This window comes from Octopus bimaculoides, chromosome 3 (genome assembly GCF_046866305.1).
Source record: "Octopus bimaculoides isolate indiv1 chromosome 3, ASM4686630v1, whole genome shotgun sequence".
NCBI lineage: Eukaryota > Metazoa > Mollusca > Cephalopoda > Octopoda > Octopodidae > Octopus > Octopus bimaculoides.
This window is the reverse complement of record NC_142930.1, coordinates 32,374,061-32,394,931: the sequence shown is the minus strand read 5'-3', so window position 1 is coordinate 32,394,931 and position 20,871 is coordinate 32,374,061. Positions and strand designations below refer to the sequence as shown.

The 20,871-nt window shown below is 35.2% G+C and overlaps 1 protein-coding gene across 4 annotated transcripts in view; it reads right to left on the bottom strand.

Moving 5' to 3' along the window:
• Positions 1–20,871, bottom strand: part of LOC106872357 (uncharacterized) — a 348,763-nt gene that overhangs the window by 16,869 nt on the left and 311,023 nt on the right. For all 4 annotated transcript variants that reach the window (XM_089348770.1, XM_089348771.1, XM_089348774.1 and 1 more), the window contains 3 exons: positions 11,461–11,524; positions 3,095–3,302; positions 254–377 (listed from right to left, as the gene is read on the bottom strand). In XM_089348770.1, the coding sequence (XP_089204896.1) occupies positions 254–377; positions 3,095–3,302; positions 11,461–11,524 (396 nt within the window). The remainder of the gene's footprint in view (positions 1–253; positions 378–3,094; positions 3,303–11,460; positions 11,525–20,871) is intronic.

Genomic DNA, 20,871 nt, shown 5'->3' with positions numbered 1-20,871 from the left:
CCAATGAACATGATAGCATAGCACTTGCTGTGGGTACAGTTAGAGACACAGTTCAGATAAACATTCATATACATACATATGCATATATAAACAGAGAGAGAGAGAGAGAGAGAGAGAGAGAGAGATGGAGGGAGAGAGAGAGAGAGAGAGAGAGAGAGAGAGATGGAGAGAGAGAGAGAGAGAGAGAGAGAGAGAGAGAGAGAGAGAGAGAGAGAGAGAGAGATATTAAGTTTAACAGTGAAGCAAAGCTTACCTTCTGTTTCAACAGCTGAATTTAAGACACGAACTGGAGTTGGTCGAATTAATGAGCTAGAACTGGCAGCCATGTTACTATCTGTCATTGACACTGGTTCAGGCTTTTTCTTAATTTCTCGTGACTAAAAACATAGAATATATATATACATATATGGCGTATGTGAGTGTATAGAAGAATGCTTGATACAACTTTACATTGGAAATGTCTCATATAAATACAAGTGTGTATGTGTTTATGTATATATATATATATATATATATATATATATATATATATATATATGAGGGTTCCTTTCAGTTTCTGGCTACCAAATCCACTCACAAGGCTTTGGTCAACCTGGGACTATAATAGAAAACATATGACCAAGTATTACGCAGTAGGACTGAATCCAAAACCATGTGGCTGAGCCATGTTAGTAACTGCAAGTGTGCATGTACACCCACACATGCATGCACACTTATACATGTGTGTGCATTTGTGCATGCACATGTGCATGTGTGTCTCAATAATTGGGTTGCAGATCAGTGTTAGGATTATACAGAATTCATTTTAAGCAATAAAAATTGGCCTTGAACCTAAGCTGAAAAAAAAAATCAATATTAAACAGCACACTGGCACAATTATAGCTTAAGTGAAAGAAACAACCACTTATACCATATCTTCTCTAATCTTGGATGACATGCAATGAAATTTCCGAAGTTGCTATAAATGTTAAGCTTTACAATCTCTGATGATCTTTCCTGGTGGCTCATTCATCCATAACTATAACAGAGTTAAAACTGCATCTCAAAGACTAACCATCCTCTTTAAGAACAGAAAATACTTCCAGTCTGATCTATTGCTGACTGTGTAGAAAACTCGTGAAAGACCCATAATGACATAAATACTGCTTTCACATCAGGAATGGTGCTGGTGTTACACACAGACATCTCAAGCTACATACAAAAGAAGACTGTATGACTAATTAGCAAAAACTGACTAAGACAACTATAATGGCTTATGCTCTTCTGAACCCCACTTGTATACCACCTCCACCCAAGCTCATCTGACATGCCTGTCTTTACCGTTATCACCCCCAATGTATCTCACAGTCCAGACCTTGCACTAACTCCCTCTTCCAATCCTCTCTCACCAGAAATCAACGTTTGGAATTCACCCCCCTTATTCATTTATTTTATATCATAATTGGTGAAACATTACCATTGTTGGTTATGGTTTTACAATAGGTCAATTACTAGTTCAATGCATTTCTAATGGGAAGAAGGAGAAGGGAGATTTTGTAACTTAATGCAAAAAAATATTGTTCTCCATTATATTTCCTGCCAATGTTTGACTGAACATCAACATCACTGATCTCACCAGTCTTTGAGGGATTGTAAAGACAATGGGGACCATTCACATTTAAGTAAGCAGAAAAAAAAAAGGAAAAGAAGTCATTACTTTCTGGTGAACTGTAGCTCTCATTCATTTAATCATACACACACAGACATACATAAAGATATAGACAGACATACAAAAGTAATTAGAGTTGTATAATATTCTGGAGGGTATAAGGTGACGAGCTGGCAGAAACATTAGCACATTGGGTGAAATACTTAGCAGTATTTCATCTGTCTTTACGTTCTGAGGTCAAATTCTGCCGAGGTCAACTTTGCCTTTCATCCCTTTAAGGTTGATAAATTAAGTACCAGTTGTGTACTGGGGTCGATCTAATTGACTGGCCCCCTCCCCAAAAATTTTGGGCCTTGTGCCTAAAGTAGAAAAGAATATTCTGAATAGTATGTATATATGTATGTGTGTGTGTTTATATATATATATATATATATATATATATATATATATATATATATATATATTCACACACATGATTAGGGATAGTAACTTGGAAGAAATGGTAACTGAGTTGGATTAAATGTTTCATAGAATTTGGTTTCATCTCTAAAAATTCTGAGTTGAATTCTAGAGATGACTTTTAAAAAAAAACTTATATAAATAAGTACAAGTCATCTGCTGGGATCAAAGCAATAAGTTACAACTTCACACAAACTTATTTAATAGAATTAGAAGAAATTCATACATTTAATCTTTTATGGGTTAGACCCCTGTAGATATGCAAGCAGGTAGCCTCAATGAATAGTGTAGGTATGTAATAGTGTTAAAAAAATATGAAAGCTCCTCAAATCACGCTCTTCCATCTTAACCCTTTAGCATTTAAACTGGCCGTATTTGGCCCATTTATTCTACAAGTTTTATGTTCAAACTGACCATATCTAGCCTCTCACACCTAACCTACACTTCCGTTCTAAAAATAAACAATCATAACCTCAAAGCTATAAGATAATGCATGATTAATTCAAAACAATCTGGATAAAAAAACACATTGTATTTAACAAAGTAATCTGAATGCTAAAGGGTTAAATTAACGGCAGATAATGTAGTCCTATATACTGCCAAAATTTGGAGTGGTCATAGCTGGAATGCCTTTGACCATATGTTTGCAGAAGGTCAGCATTGATCTGCAGTTAAACAATAACAGCAAAAAAGGTCAAATAAATAACAGAATTGAAAAAGGGAAAAAGTAAAAGTAAAATCTTACATGACAATAAAGCTTGATAGAGGGCAGTGTGGGAATCCTTTTGCATTAGAGATAAGAGCAGTAGTAGAAATAGTGATAGTAATAATAGTAGTGGCAGTAGTTGCTGTAACTGTCGCATTAGCAAACATTTTCAGTTGTGAGAATTTACAGTATCATCAATGGCAATAATAGTAAAAAGAAAAGCGACAATAATAGTACTGAAAGTAATGATAGTAGTTGTGGCAGTAATTAATAAAACTGACCTGGTTATATTTGTATTGAGCCTTACATAAGAGTTGGATGATATCTACTGGTCCAGAAAACACTGTAGTAGTATTAGTAGTATTAAGTACATTATCATTCTTAATACCTGCCAAACATTCTTCCATTGTGTCACTCTCTGATGCTCTCCTTGATCGAATAAAACATTGGCTTTTTGTTTGGTGATTGGCAATGGTTACCTGCACAAGGCTGAAAAGTAAAATAATAATAATGATAGTCCTATCTACTATAGGCGCACAGCCTGAAATTTTGGAGGAGTGGACTAGTCAATTACATCAACCCCAAAAGGATGAAAGGCAAAGTTGAACTTGATGGAATTTGGACCCAAGATGTGAAAACAGACGAAATACCATTAAGCATTTTGCCTGTTATGCTAACGATTCTGCCAACTTGCTGCCTTAGCGAGATCTCTAACTGTGGAGGGAACCTGTGATAGAGGTAAACCCAGGAAGACATGGGACAAGCATGATCTTTGAACTTTGAGCCTCACGGAGACAATGACTGGTGCCTCACGGAGACAATGACTGGAGCCTCACGGAGACAATGACTAGCCCATTTATTAGGCAATAAACCTTGCTTGTGAAGACCTGTTGAGACAAGTGAAATCAAAATCAAAATTGCTGACATGGCCCCCAACAGTACCGCCTGATTGGCACTTGTGCCAGTGGAATATTAAATGTACATCTGAATGTGGGGTGTAACCAGCCCACTTATGATTACCCCTCATTCATTGGACAATGAACTTTGCTTGCGAAGACCTGTTGATGTAAGTGTAAACAAATCAAAATCGCTGACGTGGCTGATGACAGTACCATCTGTTCGGCACTTGTGCTAGTGGAACGTTAAAAGAAGCATATCCGAGCATGATTGTTGCCAGGGCCACAGATTGGCTCCTGTGCTGGTGACATGTGAAAAGCACCATTCGAGCATGATCGTTGCCAGCGTTGCCTTACTGGCACATGTGCCAGTGGCACGTAAGAAACAACATTTGAGTGTGGTCATTGCAAGTGCCACCGGACTGGCTCCCATGCAGGTAGCATGTAAAAACCCCTTTTGAGCATGGTTGTTGCCAGAACTGCCTGACTGGCCCTCATGCCAGTGGCACGTAAGAAGCACCCACTACACTCTTGGAGTGGTTGGCATTAGCAAGGACATCCAGCTGTAAAAACTTTGCCAGATCAGATTGAGCCTGGTGCAGCCTCTGGCTCACCAGTCCTCAGTGAAACCGTCCAACCCATGCCAGCATGGAAAGCGGATGTTAAACAATGATGATGATGATGATGATGATGAATATTGACTTCAAATTTTTCCACAAGGGCAGACACTTTGAGGGAGGGGACTAGTCAATTACATTGACTTCAGTGTTTCACTGGTACTAAATTTATCAACCTCTGAAAGGATGAAAGGCAAAGTCGATTTTGGAGGAATTTAAACTCAGAATGTAGTGACAGGTGAAATACTGCTAAGCGTTTTGTCCAGCATGCTAATGATTCTGCCAGCTTGCCACCTTATTATTATTATTATTATTATTATCATTTTATGTTTGACTTTTGTTTTGCATTTGTACAAGTTGGATCCAAGTCTCACCCAGAGACCTCAAGAGACAACAAGTTAGAAGTTCATGTAGGTGTTATGCCTAGGGTACCATATATTTGGATTTGTACAGTTTTGTTCAAGTGAATGTTTAAGAAACCATAAGAAAATTATGTGTTTGCTTTAAAATTTGAGATCACATAGACAGTATTTTACATAGGATATGGGCAGTTCCCATGAGCACTATCTTTTGAACTTCAGCCATTTTGGGGTTTCCTGGTATCTGAGCTAGGTAGTAATCAGCCCGTTTCGCTGTCATTCCCAGGGCACCTATGACAATAGGTATTGTTTTCGTCTTCAGATTCCACATCTTGCTAATTTCTATTTCAAGATCTTTATATTTGCTCAGTTTTTGGTAGGTCTTGACAGATACGTTTATATCGATTGGGACAGTCATATCAATGAGGAGGCATGATTTTTGTCTGAAGTCTTTCAGTATGATGTCTGGCCTATTTGTGTCTATCTTTCTGTCAGTTTGAATGGTGAAGTTCCAGAGGAGTGCAATGTGATCATTTTCAAGTACTGGGGGTGGTTTGTGTTCCCACCAGTTTTTATCATGGGGCAAGTCCAGGTTTTTGCATATTACCCAGTGAATATATTATGCAGCTCTATCATGCCTGTTGAGATACTCTGTAGGCGCAAGCAGACTGCACATGGAGACAACATGATCGATGGTCTCATTTTGTTGTTGGCATATACGACATAATGGGGAGCTGCAGTTTTTTAATATGTTGGCCTGGTAGTTCTTTGTAGGTAGGCATTGATCTTGGGCTATTATTATTATTATTATTATTATTATTATTATTAATAATGATGATGATGATCATCATAATAATAATTTAAATTGATTATGATTTGGGAAAAGGAAATGGTCAGATAAATCATCTCCTTTTCATGGATGATATAAAGGTTTATGTGAAAAATGAGAAACAGCTTCAGTCTTGTACATACTATCCACATTTTCTCAAATGATGCAAGTATGGAATTTGGGATAGAAAAGTGTGCTATATTGAAAATGAAACGAGGAAGATTTGAAAGAAGCCAGGGAATTGTAATGCCAAATGGGCAAACAATGAGAGCAGTTGAGAAAGGACAGTGATATAAGTACATGGGAATACTGGAAGCAGACGAGATAAAAAAAAATGAAGAAATGAAACAAATTACCTATAGGGCATATACAAGGAGAGTAAGAAAATTATTACAGTCAAAGCTGAATTCCAAAAATCTTACTTAAGCAATAAATTCAAGAGCAGTACCCTTAATCAGATATGGAGTTGGAATTAAAGACTGGATCAGAAACGATATAAAGAAACTTGATAGAAAAACTAGGAAGTTGTTGACAATGTATAGAGCCCACCATGCAAAAGCTGATATCAACTGGCTGTAATTGAGGAGAGACCAGGGTGGAAGAAGCTTAATAGCAGTAGAAGAATGTGTACAGATGGTAAGAAAAAGTCTAGCAGAGAATTTACAGAGCAGTACAAAAAAACTACTAAATAAAGAACAGGTGGTCAAGCACGTAATAGGAGAAAAGGACAAGAATGAAGTACAAAGAAAGTACACCAGTTAGATCAAAGAGAAGCCTCTGCATGGCCAATTTTGAAGAGCCACTGAAGATGTGTGTGGAACAAAATCATGGGGTTAGTTAAAAGGGGGGTAATTAAAAAAAGGAACGGAGAGCCTAATAGTAGCAGACTAAGATCAAGTGATAAAAACAAACAACTTGAGAAAAAATATATATATGGAGAGAATGTATCAACCAGCACTAACACCATGCCCCGCCCCCTACAGTTTTATCAACAAATACTATGAATGAAACAGACAGCTCAGTGGAATATCAACTTGCTGCACCCATTTCATCTTCTAATCCTTCTTATCTACATATTTCCTTTAATCTTCCTAGATTACATCCCTCTATACATTTTCCGACCTTCCATTCAATAACCAAATAACTATCAATACTGCAAATTGAATATTATTCGTACAAATTTTACTCCTTTAATTCTATACATCAATCACATGAGTTCTAATATTTGTTGGTAGTGTCAGAGCACTGCTGAAAACTCACACAGCTATACCCAAAGAAGTTAAGATCAACACAGCAAGCTAATAAAACAGTAAGCTATTTGACAGTGTTCCCCCTGTGGTGAGCAGCCTGAAATACTGTGTGGTTAACAGTTAAGATCTACTGAGATTTGAATGGTCTTTGCCACAGACACCAACAATGAGCTAGTTTATAGGATACAGAATACTGTAGATACATCCAAATGTGTCTCACATATACAATTGTTTAGATAAATCTAAAAGCGCTATGGGCACTTCTTATCAGACTAACAATTATGACCAAACAGATAACAAAAAAAGGAACCCCTTCCTAGACAAAAATAATAATTAAAAAAAAAAAACTAGAAGAAAAAAGAAAAAATAATAAAGGAAAAGTCATTCAAAATATAGAGAAAAGTAAAAAGTTTACAAGTGAACAGTCAGCCATGAAACTGCATTTAATTTATTTCTGTATTGAGTAACTAGAAAAAAAATATTCCTTTAGAAGTGTTGGAGAGTTCTAGAACAGAAGTTGGGTCAAGAGGGTAGAGGCTGGAATTTGTGAGGTTGTGGTTGGTGGTGCTGGTAGTGGTGTTAGATAGATAGACAGGTGATAAGACTGTAGACAAGTGGGTAAATTTAATTATAACTCAGGATAGTTTCACATTTAGACATTATATATGTAATCACTTTCAGCCATTTATAGACAGGATTTGTTCAGACATCTTCACTGTCATTGTTTTGCCAACATTGTTACTGCCACCAGTGCCACCACAGCCACTGTCAGAAGCAGCAGCAGCAGCACCACCACCACCACCACCACAACAACAGCAACAACAACACCAACGATCATCACCAACATGATAAAAACAATCATTTCTATATTTCTCATCTTTTGTGTATTTCTCATATCTACATACAGTCACATACACATGTACACTTACACACACACACAAACACATATGTATGTGTGTGTGTGTGTGTAAACATATATGCATTTGTGTGTATATATTATATATAATATACATGCATATATATATATATATATATATATATATATATATATATATTCCAACCCATGCTAGCATGGAAGGCGGACATTAAACGATGATGATGATGATGATGATTATGATATATATATACACACACACACATACATATATATATATATATATATATATATATATATATATATATATATATATATATATATATATATACATACATACATATATATATATATATACACACACACACATATATAAATACACATATATACATATATATACATGCATACATATACACAAATACATATATATACACACACATATATACAAACATACACACACATATCTATATATATATGCACAGATATATATACATGTATACATATATAGATATATATACACTTATATGCATACATATACTTATATACATACATTTACACACACATAAATGCACACACACACACACACACAGACTCATTCCATTCATCTGCAGTATTATACACAGAAACATACAGACACTAAATATCAAAACCACACATTTCCTCACCTGACACTCCATATCATCTATAAACATGCACATACAGGCACATATATACATGAATACAAACATACACGCACACACATAGACACACTCACTCTTTCATATACAGACATATGTACATTCAATCTGTTATATACAGACATATGTATCATTTTGGAGTTCAGATGCCAAGCAGATGTGAGTATTTTATGCAAAATCAGTGAAGGAAAAGAACATTTATGGGTAACTGCTATGAAACCCATAACGATGATTAGAAATTCCCATTGAGATGAGTGTACTTTGTTGTGTAAATAATAATCTTGAAAAGTTGGAGCTTTGCAAACAAATTTTAAAAAATTATCTTTTATATTCTCTTTCACTTGTTGTAGTCATTAGATTGTGGCCATGCTGGGGCACTGTCTTGGAAGGTTTAGTTAAATAAACTAACCCCTGTGTATATTATTAAGTCTGATACTTATCATTCTCTTTTGCTGAACTGCCAAGTTATGTGGACATAAACAAACCAACACCATTTATCAAATGGAGGTGGGAACAAATACAAGGACATACACATATATACATGTATGACAGGCTTCCACACAGTTTCTTTTTGCTAAATTCATTCACAAGTTCAAAAGCAATTTTATTGGCTTGGGGCTATAGTAGAAGGCACTCATCCAAGGTACCATTCAGTGGATCTGAAACCATGTGATTGCAAACCGAGCTTCTAAATCACACAGCCATGCTTGCATCTATCTAAAAAGGCATTTTGAAAATTCCCTCTGTAAGTGGAAAAATGAAATAAGCAAAACCTTTTGGAGTTTTATCATGTGACTCTATACAATTGTTGATATACAAATTGCAATAACAGTTAGTTATGAGTAAATTTATGTCTAACTAGTTTGAACAAATATATGTCTAATTACCTGGACATGCTCTCTTCAATTACCTCTGAACACACACACAACTCATTCTTTTCTATACCCTTCCATATATACATTCTTTCTCTCCTTACTTTCTATAGCCCTTAATATATCTCTCTCATTTCATTTTTTCTGTATCCTTCTTTTATGCTATCATTTTCTTCCTATTGCACACACATTCTGCTTTTCTCTCACTCTTGTTCAGATAATGTTTCTCTCCCCTCCTCATTTGCATTTTCTCTATCTTTTACATTTACTGCTTCTGTATGCCAAACATACAGAAGCATTATGTCTACGTTCATATACACACACAATACTTGACTTGTATTGTCACCATCACACACATTTGTATACACATCCACTTTATTTTTCCTTCTCTAATTCTTTCTCGTTATTTCATATATTTCATACATATTACATCTATCTCCCTCTTTCTCTATCACTTTCAGTATTTCATATATTTCCCATACACACATTCTCTTTCACATACCCAAGCAAAAGACTGTGTGATGTCCATGCCTATCTCAAGAACATTAGTAACATAAGTGCAGCTAAGAACTCAATTTACTAAGAGATGGCAACAACTTAGAGACTTACTTATCTGTAGCTATTTCATGTACATAAATGATAATTTTTGGAAGGTCATTCAGTATTGCAGATCTCATCTCTACCCACCATGAAATCCTAAATTTCATGTTTAGGTGGGAAGGCAACAAAAAAACCCTTCTTTTGGTACCATTACAGAAAATAATTTAATGGTTCTAAAAATCATAGTGGTGACAGTGGGGATGGGGATTATAAGGACCAGTGTTTAGTTCTGGTTTCATTACATTAACCCTCCTGAACAAATGCAGAAATCATGAAAATTCATGAACTGGTTTTGGAGGACCATCGCTGAACAACTGACAAACTTGTTGATATGACCAGTGTGTCCTGGAGCTCCTGCCAATGAATTTTGAGCAAGGAATTGTGAATGAAAAGAGTTGAAGCAAAATTTGTGCCTCAGTTGCTTACTAAAAACCGAGAACTGAAAGAACAGCTGGAAGTTGATCCAGACCCTTTTTGTTCCCCTCAATGAAAAAAGTCCTTAAAGGAAAACGTTTTGCACATGCAGAAGAAGTGAAGATAAAAATGACAGAGGTGTTAAAAGGCATCACTTTGCAAGAGTTCTGGGACTGCTTCGAACAGTGGAAAATACATCTGGACTGATGTATTGCTTCGAATGGAGAATACTTTGAAGGCAATAAAAGTGTAATCATGTAAAACTAAGTGAATAAAACAATATTGCAAAACTCTGGTTTCTTTTGAGCACCCCTTGTGTGTGTGTGTATGTGTGTATGTATATATATATATATATATATATATATATTAAGGAAGATCGGGCAAAAACAACCTTTCTTTAGCATGCTTGAAGTGCTGATACCTTCAAAAATTACAAAAAAACTCCAGCTAAAATATACACGAGGCTGAAATTGGGCTAGTGAGAGAAAATATTAAAAAGACCTCACATTAATTGTGAATTGGTTTCAATTTCTGGATTAAAGCAAAAAATAGCTTTTTCCTTCGTCAACACAATACACGGATAGGGGAAATATACGTCCAAATAATTGTACATACAGTTATTTGGACTTAGCTGGAGTTTTTGGTAGTTTTTTAAGGTATTAGCACTCTAAGCATGCTGGAGAAGGGTTGTTTTCGCCCAATCTCCCTTCATATAATTACATACATATGCACATTATTATTAATTTAATGTATTAATTGTCTATAAATTTTTATAGCATGCTGACTACTTGATAAAAATCATCAATGTGAATTTTATCCTTATATATATATATATATACATACATACATTAGATAAATAGATAGATAGATAGATAAATGGACAAATAGATATTGATATATATTACTTAAAGTGAGGGAGAGAGAGAAAGAGAAAGAGATAAAGGAAGGGAAAGCATTAAGTTTTAGTTTATGATGCAAAATAAAAAGCTAATTTAGAATTTATTAAATAAATATAGTTAATGTTATTACATGAGAAGTCAGTCAATTGGTTGAAATGGTACAGTGCTAGACTAAATACCTTAAAACATATAGTTTCATCCTTTTATATTCAGAATTCTAAAATTCCCAGAATAAAACCTGTTTGTTTTTCATTTGTGACTTGCTCAGAACTGGTAATGAAATAGAATTGTTACATTTAGTTGTATTATTTTCATACAAACAGTGATCTTGAAATTAGATACATGAAATATCATTCCTACCTGTTTATCAGCTGTCCCACACGAGCACAATCATCTTTGTCATAGAACCAAATTCCGTATATTGCTGAAAAAATATAATGATAAAAATAATAATGATAATAATAATAATAATAATAATAATAATGATATTAATAATAATAATAATATTGTTGTATTTCGGGATAGTCATTTTATTCTATTTATTTATTTTTTTTGCCAAATAAACACATGCACTATATATATTTTTCTTCACTCGTTTATTACTGTTCTTACCTTATTATTTTAACTCATGTCCATTGTCCAGAATAATAATAATAAGAATAATAATGATAATTACAAATGAATGCCCTAGACTTGCCCCAAACCATTACAAGTTGTGGCGATGCAATCATTAGTGAAAGTGCTACGTTGGAAACTGCGAAAAGTGGGGGGCTAGAGAGAGACAAGACGTAGTATGAGGACAAACTGCAGAGTAGCAGAGTCGGAGACTAGCAAAATCCTCTGGGATTTCCCAATTCAAATAAGTCAGGTGCTAGAGCATAACAGACTGGATATAGTGGTGGTAGACAAGGTGCACCACATATGCTATATAGTTGACACTGCATACCTTTTGACCTATGAATAGTGAAGAAGGAAGGTGAAAAGATAGAGAGATACATATCCTTTTAAGTATGAAATAGCCCAGCTATGGAAAATGAAGAAGGCAAAGGTAATGCCAATTATTGTTGGGTCCTTGGGAAGAGTATCAGAAGGCATCAAGAGGACTATAAGGGAAATTGGAATAGAGTGCCCAGTAGAACTGTTACAAAAGGTTTGTCTCCTTGGCACGGCTAGAATAATCAGAAAGGTATTAGATAGCTGAAAAGAATGAATAACATTGTACCATAGGCTGCAGGTAGTAAGCCCGTTATGCATGCAAGACTCCAGGAGCTCCAACAAGACCTGTGATAAAGAGATGATAATGATAACAAAGGTGAAGATAGTGCCAGTTATTGTTGGTTCCTTGGAGATAGTATCAGAAGACATCATGCATGCAAGACTCCAGGAGTTACAACAAAACCCGAAATAAAAAGAAATAATAAATAATAAAGGATTTTGACAGCATACTGCATTCATGGATCCTGAAATTGCTAGACATCTTCAAAATTTCTCATGTGATTTTAAACTTTCTGAAGCATAGCATATCATTATGGAATATGTATCTCTAATATCATTCTAATAGAATACTAGCTTCAAACAATATTATCATCAACTGTGGAATTTTCTAAGGTGACTCACTTCCATTTCTAAGTTTTTGCTCAGCTCTAATACCCCTTTGACAACAATAATAGTCCATCTATTTTATGTGAATGATTTAAAAACTCTATGGTAAAGACAATTATGAGCTTGAGGGCCTATTATGTACTGTGAAAGCATTCAGTGATAACACTGAGATAGTATTTAGTCATGATAAGTGTGCCAAGGCCACTATCCAGAAAGGGAAATTGAAAACTTCAAATTCAGTGATGTTAGACATTGACATAATTATAAAAGAACTTGAGCAGGAATAAACTTATAAATACCTAGAATTAAATGAATGCTTTGGCATTCAGCAGGTAAGAATGAAAGAGAACTCTCCTATAATATTCATTATAGGAGTGTTCAAGCAGTTCTGAAATCTGAGTTAAATGTACATAACAAGGTGCTAGCCATAAATTCCTTAGCAGTTCCAGTTGTTACTTATAGCTTCAATGTGTTGAACAGGAATATCAGTGAAATAAAGAAAATTAATAAAAAAATTTTCTAAGCTGCTGACTTGTAATAATATGCACCACCCAAAGGCAGACATGAATCGCCTTTATCTTTCCAGTGCACAAGGAAGTCAAGGCTTGATCCAGTTTGAACTTTTTTACAAAATCACCATAACTGAATTGGCCAAATATCTTGAAACAAATGACGACTGGATGTTAAAACTCATTAAAAGTTACTAGAGGCATAAGAAACTTTGTTCTGTCTCGAAGGAGAGCAAAAAAATTGCTATTGATTTCATGAATGACACCTAGGGTGAACAGCCTGAAGGTAGTTGGTAACTGTTATTACAAAGAAAGTGAAATTAATGAAAGACCACCTAGACATGCGAGAGGGCACAGATAACGGTTGTCACCCACTACAACGTAAACAGTTTTTACTATTACATGTCAAATTATCCACATATACCTAAACTCTGCAGTCAAATCTTTCTCAAATCACACCCTAACCAGCTTAAAAGCAAATGGAGATACTGAATAATGACTTCTTTAACAAATAGAAAAAGAATTGTGATCAGAGCTCTACTTCATCAGAGCTGGCATTTTGCTAATCATCAACACCCTATATATATCAATAACTTAACAGCATGGTATTTCAAAAACATTTAAAAAATACTGCTAATCCTGATACAAAGAGGGACAAATCACATAAGAAATCCTTTACATATTTCCTCAACCTGCTAGAAATAGCAGCTGAATTACTCCTTTCAATAACATCCTGCCATCTTAAAAACAAGACAATAGTCCAAGAAATAAAAAATACAAAAAAAGATGGGATGGTCATGGCTGAAATGCCCTTAATCATAGCTCTGTTGAACCAAGTCTGGCTTGGGGTTAAATAATAACTTGTGATTCTAGCTTCAAATTCTGTGCACAGTTGTCTGAGATAGTACTAGAAACTGCATTGAACAATCAATATGAAAATATAAATTGAACAATCAATCTATGTACATTTATTATTAGGTTGTGGTTATGGTCACCTTAACCTCTTAACTAATGTATTGGGACTTTGTACATCAGTAGCTCATAGCTTGAAAAAAGAAAAAAGGTAGTTGAAAACTGTACAGAAACCTGTTATATATATATGAGTAGTACTGAAATGCAAAAACTTGTAAGGGTTTCATGTTTCATTGGTAAAAAATTAAATAGAAATTAATTCTATGTTGTCCGTTTCCACTGCAGCCACCACTAAATTACTTAAAACAAGAACAAAATGCAAAACCGAGTTGTTGCATCATGTTCTGACTGTTACAGTTTATGGTAGGGTTGGTCAAAAATGTAGTAAATGAGCTACAAGTACCTCTTAGACAATGTATGTCTCATGAAAAATATGTTGATTGAGCATCTGTTGTTTTTTTTTTATTCTGGTAAATAAAAAATAAAAAAATTCAAGCATTATAATAATTTATTTACTGGGTATATTCCAGTTACTCCCACCCAACTTTTTATAATGCTGCTCCTCTACAGCAAGAAACTTGTTCTGTTCTTCTTCGTACTTTGACTTATCTCTTAGTATAAAACCATCTTTTTCTCTACTGTAGTCCCACTCATTTGAAGAGGATCTTAGTCTTGCAAGCTACATAGTGGCCTCACTAGTGCTGGTGTCATGAAAAAAGTACCCAGTACACTCTGTAAAGTGGTTTGTCTTAGGAGAGGCATCCAGCTATAGAAACCATACCAAAGCAAACATTGAAATATGGTGCAATTCTTAGACCCACTGAATTCTGTCAAACTATTGAACTCATGCCAACATGGGATTAAGTTTAATATTCATAGTTACAAAAAATATTTAAGAAATTTAAATCCTAATTTCAGTGTTAGATTCCAGTGACATTTTGTTATGTGACATAATGCTTCGGGTGCTGACCTCATGATCTTATGTTCAATGGTTCAATTTGTGGATCAGGTAGCATATTGTGTTTTTGAGCAAGGCACATTATTTCATATTGCTCCAGTCTATCCAGCTGGTGCAGCCCTCTCTCCTTCCAGCTGTTGCATCCTGGCTCAAGGGTGAAAGAAGCAAGAAGGTGTCTATGTCAGCATCTACATAGGCACTAAATGAATTAGTATAAGCATGGTACTCATTACAAAGTTACACTCACTTGTGAGTAACAGCTAGTACTGCTGATGGAAAGAATTTTTCTTGGTAGAGACAGTGAGATTAAAAAAAATTCAGGTCAGCAAGGGTTTCAGTGAAATATCAGAGGACTGATGTGATGGGTGGGGAATGGTAGTAAAAATTTGGGAGCACCTAAGAAGAGGGACTGGTTTCAGGTAACTTAATCAGTCTAGGTTAGACTTAACTTCACGTCATATACATAAATACATTGTAATACAAAACATCAAAAAAGTATTCTTTAATTCAGTTTTGTTGCACTAAAATTGCTACAGGGGCTAAATTCTATCTCAAATTTAATATTAAATTTCAGTTCTTCTGGTTCAATATAAAAGAAAAAATAAATCTAACAAACTATTCAGCAGGTTTGCTATGTTAAAACTGCTATAGGGAGTTAAAATTTTAAATTTATATTTAACATTAATCATTATGCACCACATGCAGTAGTTTTGCTTTTGGAAAATTTTGCTTTTCACAATTTTCTTTTTACATTTCTGTTTCAGCGTGTCAAGTAAATTACAACCATTGAGCTTGTATGAACTAATAAGAGATCTACAAGATAGTTAAACTTGCTAAAAATATTTTCTAAATTTTCCTGAAAAAGAAATTGCTGGATAATGTGAACTTGAGTTCCTTGCACTTACAAAAAAGTCAGGATGGTCATGGAATGAACAACTTTGATCAGACGTTTGCCTGAAAAGAGCTGATCTGTGGTCACACAAGAAGACCACCACCACCACCACTGCCGCCACCGCCGCCTCCAATAGAGCCTATATATGTTTGCTCATAGCAGTTTAAGCTCCCTTAAGCAAATGGTAAATAAATTGTAACCTACTCTCCCACTCATATTTTTGTTGAACATTTCAAAGAAAAATGGAAATGATAAAAAACAAACTATTCAAATAATGTCTAAACATTTATGAAAAGATTGAAATAAATAAATAGAAAAATTACTTCAAAAGATCAAAAGTATAAAATAGTGGAATATGAAAGTACTTTGATTTGCTGTAAATTACATGTACGACTGAGCCTAGTGGCTATGAACCTAATTGGTACACTTCAGTCACAAATTTTGTTTACAAGTGTCTGTGAAACTTTAGTGAAAGAAAATGGCTTCATCAAATTGTAAGCAATAAAATTATGAAGATGAGAACAGAAATTTTAAAGTAAAGTGGGAGGATGATTATATGTTCACTGTCAAAAGAGGTAAGCCTTTATGTTTTATCTAACCTGAGTCACTCAGTAACCTGAAATGAAGCAAATCATAAGACTTTTGTATTCTTGTCCACTTAAATGAATCAGGGTTGAGGAAAAATAAGTCAACTGTGTTAAAAAAAAATCATCACTAAATAATCAGCTGATACTGTTCTGTAAAGAAACCTAGGCAATGGCTGAAGCTTGTTTTGAAATGGAATATTACTTAGGCTAAACACCCATATTCTGATGGCAAATTTGATAAAAAGAATATTGCTAGAGTTATTGTAGTCGTTGGAGTCCATAGAATAAAACTTCTTTTGACTTGATAGCACAAACATTAGTTTCACTTCACACAAAGATACTTCTCTCCCAGATCAGTACTTATGTTGCAGAATGATTTAACACTTTAACATTTAAACTGGTCAAATCCAGCCAAAATATTCTACCTCTTTTATGTTCAAACTATTAAATTCAATCTTTCCAACATACTCTACAATGTCATTCTAAGAATAAAACTATTACATCATTGAAATCTCAAAGCTACGAGATAATGCATAGTTAATACAAAACAACTTGAATAAATAAGTATTATGTTTAACATAATAATCTGAATGCTTAAAGGCTTAAAGATTCTCTTATATTCAACATTAATTTAAAGAATTCTCTAAACAAATCTACAGACATACTGCTACTGGCAATCAACCTACTACTGGCAGTATTTGTTTGCTACATTTCTTTTGATGCAATTGCAAAAGAAGAGATGTTGCACTTAGTAACATTAAAAAATACAGCTGAATGTGCTGATATTAAAAATGCACTCAAAAGAACCTTAAATGTTGATGCTCCACTAAATAAACTTGTCAGTGTTGCAACAAATGGAGCTCCTACAATGGTAGGGAAAATGCATGATTAACAGCCCTTATGAAGAGTGATCCTAGCTTTCCAGAGTTTCTCCCTGTTCATCACATTCTTTTCCTCATGAACATCTAGCAGACTTTAAGTATGAAGAAGTTATGAAATCTGTTGGTGAAATTTTTAATTTTATACACTTAAGTGCAAGGATTCTCTGATAGTTCAGAAATTTTACTGAAGAAATGAAGTAGCTGCCAATCAGCAATATCTTGAATAACTTTGAGAATCTGCTGGAGTCTGCAATTACATTTTGTAAAGAAAAGATCCTATTCTCAACTAGAAAATGATGAATATAAGAAAGATAGAGAGAGGGAGAGATAGAGAGAGAGAGAAAGAGAAGAAAGAGAGAGAGAGACAGAGACAGAGACAGAGACAGAAAGAGAAGAGAGAGAGAGAGAGAGAAAGAGAAGAGAGAGAGAGAGAGAGAGAGAGAGAGAGAGAGAGAAAGAGAAGAGAAGAGAGAGAGAGAGACAGAGAGAGAGAGAGAGAGAGAGAGAGAGAGACAGAGAGAGACAGAGAGAGACAGAGAGAGAGAGAGACACAGAGAGAGAGAGCTGGATGGCAAGAATGAAAATTTGGTCTAAAACTACATGGTCCAACAATTCATACAAAAATGCCTGAATGGCTACAAGGAGTAGTTGGTAGCTTTTGTTATCAAGGAGACCTAATTAGCATTGGAAGAGGGAGTTCCAAAAGCTTGACTAAGAACAGGGTGAAAAAACGTTCAGGAAGCTGCTATCTCTGCTAATAGCAAAAGGTTTCTCTCATAGAGGGAAGGACAGATTGCATGATGCTTGCAGGTAATCTGCAATGCTACATAGTAATGAGACATGGACATTGAAAGTAGAAGATTCATAAAAAAGATAGAAAGAAATTTAGAGATTATGCTCTGCTGCACGTGTAATATTAGTGCGCATGAAGCATGAGAGCAGAGAGAAAAGCTGGATACAAAAGAAATCACGTGTACTGTTCTGTCACCACTCTCTCTTCTATTCACTTTCTTGTTTGTACCTTGAACAAATGGAGACAACATAGAGTAATGAAGACTCTTTTGACTTGCAGAGGACAAAGCAACCTCTCCACTCACATTTTAGTATCCTTTTGCACCTTTTGTGCTACCAAATTATCTCTTCTTCTCTATCACCACTCATACACTATGATTACCTTTACCCCCAACACTCTTGCAACATACCTTCCTACATATCATCTCCCTTTCTCTCGTCCTCCTTTTGTCTACTATTTTATTAATACTATTCTGCTTCTCCTCACCTTCTTCTGTAGTGTCAGCCATCACCCACTCTCCCGTCTTTCATCTCCTACATATCATTGATCACCTCTTCACCTTTGATCACCATTCACTACATCAAATCTTCAACCATACACAATCTCTACAGTCATCACCTAATCTTTTGCATCTTCCCTCCAACATACCCTCTCTCAATTCTTGTTCTTCATTCATTATATTCATCCCTTACCCATTCTCCATCCCTAAGCATCCCTTCTCTTGTGTTATATACCCACCTGCACACCCTATTCTTCTGTCCCCATTCATATCAACTCATCTTGGACCTTGAGGGTTCCCCCTAACACTTCATCACACTTTTCACCTCTTTCTAGATCTACTCCAGTTACTCTCATCTACTCTTCTATAATGTAACTATGTAGCTCCCCCACAACAAGAAACCTGTTTTGGTCCCTTCTTTCATATTTTAACTTATCTCCTCACATAAAGCCACATCCCTCTCTACTGTAGCTCCACTCAGTTAAAGTGTATCTTGGTCTTGTGAAGTGCATGGTAACTACACTAGTGCTGGTGCCATGAAAAAAAGCACCCAGTACACTTTGAATAGTAGTTAGCATTAGGAAGGGTGTCCACCAATAGAAACTATGGCAAAGCAGACACTGTGGCATGATGTAGTCATTGAACCCATTAAATCCTGCTGAATTGTCCAACTTGTGCCAACATTGAAAATGAATGTTAAAAAATGATGATGATGATGATGTCATTCATCTTCATCATTTGTCAGTTTGCATGTGAGATTTAATACCTTAAAAACCTCACCACTTTCCTTGCTTTGTCTTGTGTACTCTATCAAAGACACTAAAGATACCTGCCACTGTCAGCAGCTGACACTTTTCCCTCCAACTTTCCTCATCCATTCACATCACATATCCGTACTAGCACAATCATGTCTTATACACACATTAGTGGAGGCCTTTGATAATCAGCTGTACTCTTAGCTCACATGTTAATATTACAATACAGCCTCATAAGACCTCCTACATTCAATGCTCTAATCTCACCATCATGCAGCAATGTGCTTTCTTTCCATGCACTTCATGGAAAAAAAAAACAATATCTAAAATACACTAAAACAAAGACCAAACAATTAAAGAAGAAAGCTTTCATTATTATACACAATAATGCTGAACAATGTAGAAACCAGCCATAGTGCATATAAGGAGATTAAACAACAACAATAAATGAAGCATGAGATATATTAGGAGGTATTAATTTACATTTTAAAGTGTTCTGTGTGTGTCTGTGTATGCATGAGTGTGTGAGTGGTAGGACAGGAATACTTTCAATAAATATTGAAGAAATTGATTAAAAATCTTGAAAAACAAAACAAAAATAATTACATGCATGTTATGTAGGTTGCTTGTTTAGTGTATATCTTTACAATTTTATCTGTGGAAAGATTGAGAATAAGAAAACTGATTTTGTGAATGTGCTTGTGGATATGTTTTCTCTCTCTCTCTCTCTCTCTCTCCCTCTCTCTCTCTCTCTCTCTCTCACACACACACACACAAATGTATGCACATGTATAAATGTCTATCTGTCTGTCTATCTATCTATCCATCTTTCAATAGCCCACTCATATTGATGGGGTTCTGCACAGGTTCCTTCTATCAAATTCACTCACAAGGTATTGGTTGACCAAGGGCTATGGTAGAAGACTTTCCTAAGGTGTTGAACCCAAAGTCAGGTATTGTGAAGCAAACTCCTTAATCACACAGCTATGTCTATATCTAATGATCACGAATGATGATGATGATAATAGCTTGGACATATAAAAACTGAAATAACTTTTTAATCTGGTTGTGGGCCTCATGACTTCCCTAGTGTTGGTACCATGATAAAATATGTCCATTACACTCTGTGAAGTGGTTGATATTAAGAAAAGCATCCAGCTATAGAAAACATGCCAAAAATAGAACGTATGAGTAAGAAGTGATCTTCCATCCCATCTAGAAGTGTAGTATTTTTGAACAAGAACTCATGTGGCTATTTACACACACACACACACACACACACACACACACACACACACACACACACACACACACACACATCTTTTATCTTTTATTTGTTTCAGCCATTAGACAGTGGTCATGCTGGGGCACTGCCATGAAGGA